Genomic DNA, 13,558 nt, shown 5'->3' with positions numbered 1-13,558 from the left:
TCGACTTTGTGTCTTTTTTACGCGCGTCGACTTTTCAGCTTTTGACCAGGGCTTTTAGAAAGGCTTTGTCTTCTCGAAACATGGCCTTTAATCACGAATTCCTTAGTAACCGACCTTTGCTCCTTTATCTCGCTAAAAGTGGCACATTTCTCGCATATAATGGACTTTGAAGCCCGAAATGCATAAAAACGTGTCGGTGTTAACTCTTAATTATTACTCACATAATTGGTCTAAAAGTATGACTGTTAAAGGGTTAAAACTACAGTTTTGGGCTCTTATCACTTAACCTGATGCGGTATCTTTTCATTTGTAAAAGAACAGAAATCCAATGTTTATGATAGAAGAGGCCAAATTTAATTTCATTCATGTGGGGGATTGTTAGAAAAATGGATTTGTACAAATCCATTGAGATATGAATGAGTAATTTGTCTTCCAAGTTACCCCACATTGAGATGAAATGGGTTCATCTTGAAACAGTACGTAAAGTGAGAAAAACCTTTTCGAAAGGGTGCACTGGTTCGAAACAGTGCATCATGCCGAAAAGGTGCGACCTTTCGAAATATGCACTGGTTTGAAACAATGCATCATGCCAAAAAGGTGCGACCTTTCAAAATAGGCAATGGTTCGAAACAGTGTTTTATGCCGAAATGGTGTGTCCTTTCGAAACATGTGCCTTTTCAAAAAGTTGCTTACTTTTTCCCAAGAGTTACTGTGTTGTTTCGAAGAGGCACCACTCACCTATAAATAGTGGATGAATTTGGAGAGAAAAACACACCAGATCACACAGAGTTCTGATCTTTCTCTTCTCCCCCTGTTCTTAGTCAAATACTATGTTGTGTTCGCTGATTCTATAGAATTGAAGTACTAGTTTTCTATAGAAGAAAATTCATTCTATCTTGAGAGACAGTTTCCCATCAACCTTCAAGCACCATGAAGGAGAAAATCTGTCTTAAAGACATAGTGATCATCACTCACTACACCATATATGTTGAAAAAAGACACTTTTGGATGTCGTTTTTCCAAAAAAAAGACACTTTTAGGTGTCGTATGGTGACCCGTTTTTTTTGCAGTCTTTTTTTTTCTACAACACTTGACAAGTGTCTTTTTTTTTCATTTTTTTTTTAAAATGATGAATCAGAGCCAAAAAATGCCCCTACAGTTCTGTAGCATTAATAGCATCAGTAATAAACAGATACTTGTGCCTTTTGAAGTGTGCAGTAATAGACAAAGCCCAGTTCTCATCCATCATCAAATGGCTAATAGAAACAATTTTATAGCCTACTCAGCGACTCAGCCTAATAGCAACAGTTAAAGGTTCCCATCAAGAAGTTACTCAGCTCCTACTAACAAACCATCGCAGCTTCTTTTAGTACTTTTACAACCCTAAACTCAAAACAGAAAACTCAACCAAAACATTTAGTCGTTAAATGGTACTAAGTTCCTAAAAAGTTCAGGATATCCATCCATAGAAACAAAACAGAAAATAGTGTATTCTTCTAGTACCAATTGCTTTTAAGATACATCAGATCTTGGTGGAATTCTCCATCCTAGACTTCCCGCCTCTTGTTGTGTGTATTCATTAATGGAAACTAAGTAGAACCTGAAACAGATAATAGGATGTTTCTTTAAAAACAGAACTCTTTAAATACTATCAACATACAAAACATGACAGATACAAACCAACCTCAACCCCCCATATTCTAGTACTTTTTAAAATTTCGAATCATTATCATATTCTATATCACAACAAACAAAACAAATAACTTAAAGCAGCAGGCCAATGGTTAAAACAAAAACAACCTTGTCCAAAAGAAGGATAAAGTATCCCAGTAATCATGGTCATATTTCATTTTTAGTAGGTCTAACATGAACCCCAGTATCCCACCAGAGGAGTACAAACATACTTGAAAATATCGGATTACATAAAAAGAGTCGATTAACCGTCGCGAAACAAAGACAAACATGTTCCTCAAGATCTTTCAACTGATTAACAAAATTCAACTGATTCTTCCTAAGTTGTTTGACCGCTTCTTGAATTGGATATTTATCTCTACCCCTTTCAATACCAATCCTAATCAATAGTTTATCACTCTCAACCACTGCATGTAATCTCGAAACGAGTCTGTCAATAGTATCAAGATCATTATTCAATACATAGGCTCCTTTAGCTGCTGCATCAAGTTGTTCTATATGTTTCAACTTATTTTTATCTAGTTTTGATGGAAATGATACTTGTGATGGGTTTGACACCAATGTGGTTAAACAAAGTACTGAGTTGCATATAAATTTATTCTTCTTACGCATCTTTTTGAGACGGTGGTCTATGCTTCTAGTTTAAACAAGTGTTTTTTGTAACAGTTTGAGATAACCCCATTTTCTAAAATTTGATTAGTAATATCAAATTTTAGAAAATGGAGAGCTAAATTTGATATTTAGGCCATAATGACTCACACTAAAAAAAGAGAGAGAGAACCATAATGGATAAGAGCAGAAGACTAACCACAACGCTGCTCCAGATTATGTTTTTTGTTGGACTAGGCACATTTTTGAAACTCTCATAAGAGATAGGACAATGTGTCTTTGTTGTCCCACCAAGCAAACTAGAAAATTCTTTTGAACCGTCTCCAATAGGCTGTCCGTCAGAGTCAAATTCAACTTTCTTCTTTCCCTTTGAAGAGACTCTAGCCATCACAGCCTCACGTGATAACATTGTCTTCCTAGCCCTCTTTTCCGCTTGCTTTGAGCTCTTAATAGGATAAAAGATAGACTATTAGGCAGCAACCATTAACAAACTAAAATTTTACGTATTTAAAATAACCTCAAAATTCATGAACTACAAGTCATTAGTTCAACTGGTTCATTTACTATGAAGACATCGTGACCACAGCTTGTTTGGTATCAATTGGTTCAGAGCCTCCTTTGAGACCCCCAGTGGACTACAAGGGAATGTTGTGCATACAGTACCAGAATGCAACATCATACAACCCTGACTTTGCGAGATTCTGAGATTGACCAGTATCAATCTCATAATGTTCCGCTTGAAGTTTCTACACAAGTTAACTGTGAATATGGCCAGAACTCAAGGAGCATTTCCCAGACCAACTATTTGGAGATTCATAATTGTCCAAATCTTGAAGATTCTCCTCTACTAGATAGTGAAAGAGTTTGGATAGCAGAAGCAAAATCAGAACAAGGTGTCACTTCTCCCACAGAAGACCAGATACCTCCTCCTGTAACTCCAAATAATCCACTGCTGATGATGCTCCTAATCAACCTCAGTTAACTGCTGATTCTCTTCCACTTCCTAAAGTACCATCAGTTGATTAAGTTCTTCCACCTGCTAGCAATGTTCCTACTTCCCCTAGATCTACTCATGATCATGGACCTACTGCAGTCTCTACCTCCCCCATTGATTCCCCTACTTTGGCAGCAGTCTCTACTTATCCCCAGCAACCAGTATCTAAATTATATAAGTTTAGATCAGTAATCTACTTCACTTATATAAGAATATTTATGCACACTTACACTCAGATACTTTACAAAAATTTCATGGTGCTAAATATTCTGTACATTTTCTTTCTCCAGATTATCAGGCAATATTCAGGATATGATCCTTGTACAGAAAAATATGCTGAGATTTACTATAATAGGACAGCATGCAGGTGGCTTCTTTTTAGCTTATGATTAATTCATAAGCTATTGTTAGACATTGTTTTCCTATCCTGAACAAATTATATAAAAAGTATCACCAACATTATCAAGTTATATATGTTTTTGCTTAACATTAATTTTTAATTTTATATATATATATTATAATATATATATTTATATATATATATATATATATATATATTGGAGGTTTGTGGTTTTCTTGAAGGAGAGGTTTAGGTTTATGGGGCTCACATTTGCAACGGTTAGGGGTGCAGGCCATGAAGTTCCATGGATACCATGACCGATCAAACTGAAATTTTACGTATTTAAAAGAAAGTACCTCTGTGCTCTCCTGTCCCAACATATCCGATCCTATGGATTTCAACAAATACACACTTAGCAGAAACCCCAACACAGCTGGAAGAAAAGCACTATACTTGACCTGCAAATAATGCCATACATGCAATCAGATTTAAGTATATCATCCATAACATACATGCAATCAGATTTAACTAAGAATAACTTTATTAGTTAAGCCACACCCGACTTACCAGAACTCGTCAAGAATTATACATACACAAGCAGTGCCGAACATACGAACAGAAAACAATATTAACACCTAATACACTGCCAATACAAAAGCATACAAAGGCCCCAGATACGCAATCCAAAACTTAGAATGCAAATTGTAGCTTATGGAACAAATATAAAGTAACAGACGCTTCAATAACACTGCCAAATGCTGCCTCAGACAAGCTGATATAAAAAACCAAATCAGCATGCGACAAATCAAGTCACTAAGATTTCAGACATAAGAAGTACATATCTGGAATTAGCAAATGCTCCATACAATACATTATTGATTCCTCAAACAATAGTGTATTGTGAGTAGTTGGGTTTCTCATGGAAAACAAACAATAGAAATATAAAAACAATTACCCATTCAATAAATAAATAGTAAAAAAGAACCATTACAGCGAGTCCATGAACGGGATCAGTAGACCAAGTACCTTAGTGAACATCAATAATTTATCTTCTAACACTAATGAACTCAAAAGTGTCTCGTTACAATCTTGACTCAAAAACTAAAGGGTTTTCATACGCATCCATGTCTCTAGTCATTCTCTTTGGAGCATGTAACACGACATTCCAACCACTCCTCATTAGGTCTTTGCAATAAAAAACATGTGATGCTTGTGAGGCAAGAATAAAAGGCTCATCTACAATCTTGAACTTCCTTTAAACTTGCTCAAATCCATTTAATGTTAAATTAATATCCGGATCAGTGTAACATCCATTCACTTTATCTTCCACACTAACCCAATCACAACAAAAAAACGGTTATAGTGAAATCAAAGTAGTCGAAGTTCGAGAATTTGTCTAATGATCCCATAATAAGTAGTATCATCGGACCACGAGCTTCTTATCCTTTGCACTTGCACTAAAGTTAGTCATCGATTCATTTTAATTCCGAATTCTGAGTTGTCTTGTTAGTGTCCCATTCAAGAAGAGAAAACACATATCCATTGGCTTGGTATGTGTTATACCTAAATCGTTTGGAAGTTGGGACCATCGCCAAGTCTCTTGATGGGAGAAACCTCTTCATTTTGTAGCTGTCAAAAATCCACAAAAGCTAATATTATTCTACAAGAACTACATGATCCTACGTGTTACTCTAAGTGATTACTAAGGTACTGAAACTATACTTGTTCCCTTAACCAAGGAATAAAACTCATTGGTGTTTCGGTGTTTCCTTTTCTCTTACGACCACTCGGTTTAAATCTTTGCAAGTATATTTGGTATTTCCTACAATGAAATGACATAAGAGACAAGTTAAATAGGTCTTTAGAGTTTCACAGTCTCATATATAACATTATAAACATGACAAGAGTAGACTTACTTTTGCCATGGAATAGAAAGTTTTGAGCACTGCAACACCCATCTACGTACTTGTTCGTATTGCACATTACTCAATCTATATACGCCTTTCTTATTGAGAGGTTTCTCATTTGTCAGCTCTCCTGTGTCATCCATGAATCTCTCTTTACCTCGCTTGTAGCTTCCCTTTGAACCATCAGGCATATGCTCCATACAATACATTATTGATTCCTCGACAACGTAACGCTCAACAATACAACCTTCAAGATGTGTTGGATTCTTTACATACCTCTTGTAGTCTCTCATCATCCTAGTACAAATTAACAACATATGTTACTCATATCAAATAACAAAAATATAGATAGCTCACTCATAAAACTTACCGTTCGAAAACATACATCCACCGACACCAAACAGGTCCACAAAGTTCTACCTCTTCCGCCAAATGCACAACAAGGTGCATCATGATGACAAAGAATGAAGGAGGAAAATACTTCTCAAAAACGCACAACGCTTCAATCACTCTTTGTCTAGCAGCTTCAAGCTCATCGAGGTATATTTCTTTGGAGCAAAGGATGTTGAAAAATGTTGACAATTGTCGGATTGTTACTCATGAATTGCTTATGTTCTTTAAAGTAATGCATGAGTAATAACGGCAAAAGTTGTTGCATCATTACATGATAATCATGCGACTTCAAGCCTTTTAATTGAAAATCTTCCTTGCTCACCCGTTGCTTCCAATTGGAACTATATCCTATAGGTACCTTTAATGTGGCTAAGGTCTCAAAGAACAATTTTTTTTCAGATTGGGATAAAGTAAAATCAACCTTTGGTAGCAACAACTTATTTCCCACTTCTTTTGGCCACAAGTGTTGCTTTATATTCATCTCCTTCAAGTCTAAGCGTGCTTGCAAACCATCCTTGCTTTTGTCCATTTCCAAAATTGTCGCAATAAGGTTCTCGGCTACGTTTTTCTCCACATGCATTACATCCACATTGTGAGGACTAAACAAGAACTGTTAATCACGAAAACACACAAATTACAATGATGTATAATGATGTACGACAAACCAAATTAAGAAATGGAAAGCTACCTCCCAATACGGCAAGTCAAAGAGTTTTGATCTTTTCGACCATGCAGTCACGCCCTCATCATCAACATTTTTTTTTCCCTTTCTTTCGTGCTACCTTTCCATAAACCGTTTCAAAACTTTCCACTTTGCTTTTTACCTCGGAACCACTCAATCTTCTTGGAGCTTCCCCATGTTCTTCCTTCCCATCAAATGGTCTTTTTTGTCACCTAAAAGGATGATCCTCCTGGAAGAAATCTCCTAGTGCCCATATATGCATTCTTATTCCCATGTTTTAACCTAATTGAATATGTCTTTTCGCCGCATGGAGGACAACCATAATTTCCACCAGTCTTACAACCCGATAACATGCCAAACGCAGGGAAATCATGTATGGCCCACAACAAAACTGCTTTCATAGTAAATGTGGTGTTACTATGAGAGTCGTATGTTTTGGTGCCTGTAGACCACAACTCATTCAACTCGGAGATTAGGGGTTGCAAATAGACATATCAATGTCTTTCCCCTGGACTACTTTTCCTGTGTATCAACATGGACAACATAATAAACTGTTTAACCATACAAAGAGATGGCGGGAGATTATATGGAACAATCATAACAGGCCAACACGAATAAGAACTATTAGAATGAGAAAACGGATTAAATCCATCTGTCACAAGTCCCAGACGGACATTGCGTGGCTCAGCAGAAAATTCTGGCCACTTTGCATCAACTGTACTCCAATTGAGAGAGTCAACCGGATGTCTCACTCTATTTTCGTCAACCACGGCCCTCGAATGCCATGTCATGTTCTCCGCAATCTATGGAACACTAAAAAAAATATATATACATATATTTCATTAAAAACTGATTGATTCAAAGGGTAAGAAGTAAATGCGATAACGTACAAGTATTGAAGCCAAAGCCTTACCTATACAATCTTTGTAACCTAGGTATTAATGGGAAGTATCTCAAGACTTTTGCTGGTACGGGTTTAGCCTTTTTCTTGTCTGTAAGATCAACAGCTTCAACATTCTTCCATCTGCTCACACCACATTTAGGACACTCTTGAAGAGCTTCAAGTGTTTTCCAATACAAAATGCAATTATTGGGACATGCATCGATTGTTTCATAGTCCATACCTAAAGATTTAATCAGCCTTTTAGCCTCATATACAGACAGAGGCAATGTATTATCTTCAGGAAGAATATCTCTTAGCGTATCCAATAATTCTGTGAAGCTATTATCAGACCACTAATGTTTTGTCTTGAGGTTCATCAACTCAACTGTTACTGATAACTTAGTCTTTTCTTGTCTGCATGAGGAATATATTGGTCTCTTCACATCCTCCCACAAATTATTGAACTTCATCTCCTTTTTTAAATTAACTGGATTTTGGTTACATTGTTCATTATGGCAATCGACATCCACATTTTCATCCGAACTTATCTCATCCGCATTGAAATCTTCATCCGAACTAATCTTATCTACGAATTCATCCAAATCATCAAGTTGGACAGTCCTAAGCTCTTCATTCACAAAGTTAATTTCTTGAGGATGGGTATCTTCGGGAGAGTTATGAAAGGATGAACCAAAAGGTTCAAAATTCCCAACATTGTTTACAAATGACTCCCCATGAAAATACCATGTAGTGTAAGACTCATCAAATCCATAACGAACCAAATGAACAAAAATGGTTTTTGGATCAACCATTCCACGAACATTGCAACACTTGGCACACAGACAAGAAGACCAAGTTCCTTTTCCTAAACTATCCCTCATGAATTCAAGGAATGATTCGATTCCATCTAGATATGCATCACTCCCCACTCGATTTTCTTCATCCACTCTCGTGCGGACGTGACAAACTCATCCCTACTTAATGCAATATGTAGATAAGTACATATTATTTCACAACATTATGAACAATCTATAACTAAAAACAAAATAATAAGTCTTCATTATCCATTTAAACTCACAAAAACTCATGAAATTTTCGCATGCTCATTCAAAAATCTTCAGTTAAGTGCATGGAAACTAATAAAACATGTCAAAACATCAAAATAAAGTAAACCCAAGTCAGCTAAACAGCATATGCCATTACCTATTCTGAAAATACACGACAAACAAAATAGTTACACTAACAATTTTTCAACATCTACGAACTTTACTTTACGGTAAGGTAGAACTGACATTATCAGCAAGTTATCATTTTCCTTTTCTTCACAAATTGTATCTATTCCAGACAGAGTGAGTACTAGAGAACATAACTTAGACAACTGACCTAGAAAAACACGACTCAAACCCGTCAAGTCTCGTGTCATTGAGACTTGATTATGGTGGAAATCTTTGCTGGTAAAACACCTCTCTTATTGATGTTTTTGGGTTTTTCCACACTACATTTTAGCGACAAAATTGTTTCTAATTAGTGGAATAGTAAGGTCATATACTCTGCATTATTAGTGACATGAACAATTTCAGTGACTTGAACATATTAGTCAAACCAAAATTGGAACCAATAAGTTTTTTTTAACTTTTGTTTACTTCTATATTTTCTAATCAGTTAGATAGCACTATGCCAAAACCAATAGCAAGCAGATCTCGTAGGAACTAATAGGATGGAATAGGAACAATAGAGAAACCAACCCTGCTACTGCTATCTGTGAGGTTGTATATGCACTTTCGCTATAATACAATGGCAAATTTCTAACCGATATACACAAATGACTAGCAACATATCGATGACCACTTTAGTTCACAATTGTTCGAAATATCCAACTTAATCGATCATAATAGTTTATATTTTCTCTCTTTTGCTCAACCTTCTCAGAAGTAAGACCATTGTCTTGCAATAAAAAAACCTAAGTGATGGAAATCAGCATGAACTCAAACATAACCTGCTTCCTCTTCCCAGTATTACTCATTCCATTCTACATTAATAATACAAACTTTTCGGGTAAAATCTTTGTTTGTAACAATGTCAGAACTTCATTGTTTTTTCATTGTCTCAATAGAGACAATTTTCACCAAAGGAATGTTACTGCCCTTCCAACAAATAAATAAACATACAAGTAAACCTCCCCTTCTAAACGATATCAAGCAAAACCTCGCCCGCTCCATCCATAGTAGTCTAAAACTGTTACTTTGTCCAAACAAGGATATTGATTACATCACAGTGACTTGTGAAGCTAACATAACACTGAAAACACAACTTATCTAGTCTACTACCTAAGCAAATTAAGGCATCCTTTACAACACATATATAAAATTGAGAAAAGGTATGTACACACACACAAAAATACATATATGATATACCTCAAAATAAAAATGTACTAAAAGCAGATCACTGCCCCTCTCAATCACCGTTAAACAGAATATGAATCACTAATTAAAGCACTAATTTCGAACCTGATTACAATACTACTCTGTTTAACTAATTTCGAATCTGATTACATGTTTAAAGATTATATGAATTAAACTTTAAAAAACGTTAAAATCTAAACGAAATAGCTTAGATCTGATAAAGAGATTGTAGATTTGATAAAGAAATAATTGAAATTACCTGAAGATATTGTAGATTTGCTGAAGATAGCGATTTGAGGATCGATCAAATATTATAAAGATTTTGAGAGTGGTTTTTTAGAGTGATTTTTCTTATTTTGAGAGTGATTTTGATTATTTTGAGAGTGAAAAATAATAATATATTTTTGTTTCTTCTATGCTGCGATGGAGAGAACGAAACAAGTTTTGTAGTAAACAGTTGTTGTGATAATGTGATCCGACGCTTAGGGGAGTTCAACGACACGTGGTGGGCGTACTCACAAAAAGACAAAACAAAAGTGTCGGTAGCTTTGTCTTTTTTTTTAAATCTGGTGTAGTGACTAGGCTCGGATTTAATCATTGACAAAATTAAGTTCATTCGTTGAACTAAAAGGTTTGTTTATTTGTTGAAATTAAAGGTTTGTTCATAATATATTTGTTATATCAATTTGATTTCTTGTTTACTTAACAATAAGTATATTTTTGAAATAAATTCCTACATTTAGCACCGTTATATTGCAGGACATGTCGACATCTTATTACATTTAGCACCGTTATATTGCAGGACATTTAGCACCGTTTTTCCAGTCCAAGAGTGAAGACATCTTATTACCACAATGAGGACATGTCGACAACAAGAAATGAGGTAGGGTACTGCCTCATAGTGTGGCCGACCCCATGACAAATTTTTCCTCGTGCCAAACTGCCAATCCTGCATAAACCTATGGTTGAAGGCTTGAAGCTATGGTTTTTTAGTGAACGTACTACAGTAAAACAAATAAGTTGCGTCCGTTTCGTTTTAAAGGGGCCATATATACTAGTCAGGTAAAATTTAATTTTGTTCTGGCTCACAAACATGTTGATGAGGTCAATAAGTCCAATACTCGTCTGCATACATAATCTAGCTGTCCAGGGCTCAAGGCTTTTGAGTTGGTTTCGACATTCAACTTAATTTCTTTAAATTTATTTTTTTAATTAAATTTTAATTTCCTAATTCAGTTAGACTGCTCAATTACCGGTACCTTGTTTATTATTAGCAGTTTCCTAAAATCTTTACAATCCTTGAAGTTTACCATCGACCACGTTTGTTTATCCTGAAACCTTGGAGGAAGTTAATTTAATGGCAGATGATATGCAAGGCATACCGGCCAGAAGAGATCGTCTCAACCATATTACAAAGAGTTCCCCCAAAGTCCATCATCAAACTGAAGTACGTATGCAAACTCTGGTTCAACTTGATATCTCATCCTTACTTTGCGCATGCATATCTCAAGCGTTGGAATAATTCACAAGAAGAATGTGTTATCCTTCATCTGAACGACGGACGATCGGCCAAAAATCAGTGTTACTTCTCCATCAATTTACAAGTGGAATATCCCGAACTGAAGGAATTCCAGTTGCCTCTACAGTTCCAAGAATTGTTGAACGAAGAACTTCAGTTAGTAGCTTCTTGTAATGGTTTACTCTTACTAATGTGCTTATGAGCAGAACTATCACTGGACGAGATGGATCTTCTTTACTGTATGTCTGTAATCCCATGACGCGCCAATGTACAAGGCTCCCTAGAAACCCCAGTACTGTGCATAACTGGGCTTTAGTTCATGATGCGTTGTCAATCAATGGAAAATACAAGGTATTTGGGATATGTTACGGGTTGATCACACGCTTGGTTTTCAAAATACCAAGTTACCATACTAGCAGTAAAGAAGGTGCAGGGGAGACTAGTTCTAGTACTCAATGGACATATTTTCCTGCACCACTCTTGAGATTGTATCCTGTACCATCACACACATTGGTGAACAATGAGTTACATTGGTTGCTAGGTCGTTAGTATGATCCAGTTGGATGTTGTAAAAGAAAAACTCAGGGAGACAAAAATTCCGTCCATATCCTCTTCAAATGTCAAAATTGTTAGAGATAAAGGGATATCTGTGCATAACAGAACTTGTTTTGTACAAGCAATTAGATATATGGGTTACAAACGACAGAGTTACAGACCGCTGCCGGTGGACCAAAATGCATAGTATATGTTTCAAATTCCAGATAAGTCGCGCCATATGTGCCTATTGGAAAACCAGTGTTTCCTTTATGATCTGGATGAGAAGGACCTCAAGAAATATGACTTCCCATTTCAGGGTGTAGCATTATTCAGATCCTTTTCTCATACCAATAGCATTGTTAATTGGTAACATCATGTCGCTAAGAGTAACGGCTATTCAACTGGAAAGTCTACATTGTTTGCCATGGGCATCAGGTGAAAAGTCGGCATTGTAGTTGTTTTAAACTTCAAATTTGTACTGGTTAATATAAGTGGTTATACAAAACCAAGAATTTATGTTTACTCAAGTGAATTTATGTTTACTCAAGTTTACTACTTCCTTGGTCTTGTACTCTAAAATGTTTTTAGAGCATCTTTAGGGGAGCTACCAAAAAAACACCAAAATTTTGAACCAAAAAAACACCAAGCAACTTTAGGAACAACATCAAATTTTCGACATCAAACTACGCGGTTTTGGATAAACCGCGCCATATAGTCCACGCGGTTTTTCCAAAACAGCGCCACTAAAGCCCAACTGACAGGCCCAAGCCTACGCGGTTTTGAGAAAACCGCGCCATATATCGCACATAAACTTTTTTCTTTTTTTTTTCTTTCTCAATCTCTGGTGCAGTTTTCACAAAACTGCGCCATATAAGCCCAATTAGAAGCCCAAGCCCACGTGGTGTTGGCAAAACCGTGCGGTTTTGGCAACACCGCGTGAGTGATTTGATACAGCACCAAACCTGGAACCAAATATTGGCCGATTTGGTATTTGGTTTGGTATTTTTTTAGTGTTTTCATCAACATGTGACTCTCCTGAAGTTGAAAAAACACCAAATTGTTTGATGCTAGGTTGATATCACTCCTAAAGATGCTCTTAGACATATAACAACTTTGGTCTTAGTACTATGAAACGTTCTTATATAGATGGAACCAGGTATTGCGTGGGGGTGCGACGACAAACCCAAAGATTTGGTGCTATAAAATTGGCCAGATCGACTATAAGGTTTTGCACCCCCAAAACTTTTACAAAAGTTCTAATGCATATATTCTAAGGGGGTGTTTGGTTCTCATTTTTTCTTAAAAAGCATTTTTTTGAAAAAATATTTATTCTAAAAACAATTTTTCAATAAATATGTTTGGTTGTGATTTTTCTTAAAAGCTATTTTATCAAATCAGATTTCACACTATGTTTTTCAATATATTTTGGCATATCGCGGCATAAATCATTAAAGTCTAAAACATCCGGGAAGTTCATTTGCCTTGCACCCAAAGTGTTTTCTTCAAAGAAAAATAGTTTTTTAACTTGAAAAACAAATTTTACCTAATTATCATAAAACAAATTTTTGGGACCAAAAAGTGTTTTTTGGATGAAAAACTA

At 35.9% G+C, this 13,558-nt stretch overlaps 1 protein-coding gene and 1 long non-coding RNA gene across 2 annotated transcripts; both read right to left on the bottom strand.

The window, feature by feature from the left end:
* Positions 1 to 1,234: 1,234 nt before the first annotated feature.
* On the bottom strand, positions 1,235 to 10,343 carry LOC147522892 (uncharacterized). The gene is made up of 4 exons (XR_015195708.1): positions 10,162 to 10,343; positions 3,992 to 4,093; positions 2,501 to 3,460; positions 1,235 to 1,600 (listed from the first exon to the last, which is right to left on the bottom strand). It is a non-coding gene; the product is annotated as an uncharacterized LOC147522892 (long non-coding RNA).
* On the bottom strand, positions 5,199 to 7,102 carry LOC147522893 (uncharacterized). The gene is made up of 5 exons (XM_086557548.1): positions 6,624 to 7,102; positions 5,913 to 6,545; positions 5,552 to 5,839; positions 5,358 to 5,457; positions 5,199 to 5,264 (listed from the first exon to the last, which is right to left on the bottom strand). Exons 2-5 carry the CDS (start codon positions 5,993 to 5,995, stop codon positions 5,199 to 5,201), a joined length of 537 nt encoding a protein of 178 aa, XP_086413674.1. The 5' UTR covers positions 5,996 to 6,545; positions 6,624 to 7,102.
* Positions 10,344 to 13,558: the final 3,215 nt, after the last annotated feature.

Source organism: Coptis chinensis, chromosome 1, assembly GCF_015680905.1.
Source record: "Coptis chinensis isolate HL-2020 chromosome 1, ASM1568090v1, whole genome shotgun sequence".
NCBI lineage: Eukaryota > Viridiplantae > Streptophyta > Magnoliopsida > Ranunculales > Ranunculaceae > Coptis > Coptis chinensis.
This window is presented reverse-complemented; position numbering and strand designations above follow the sequence as displayed.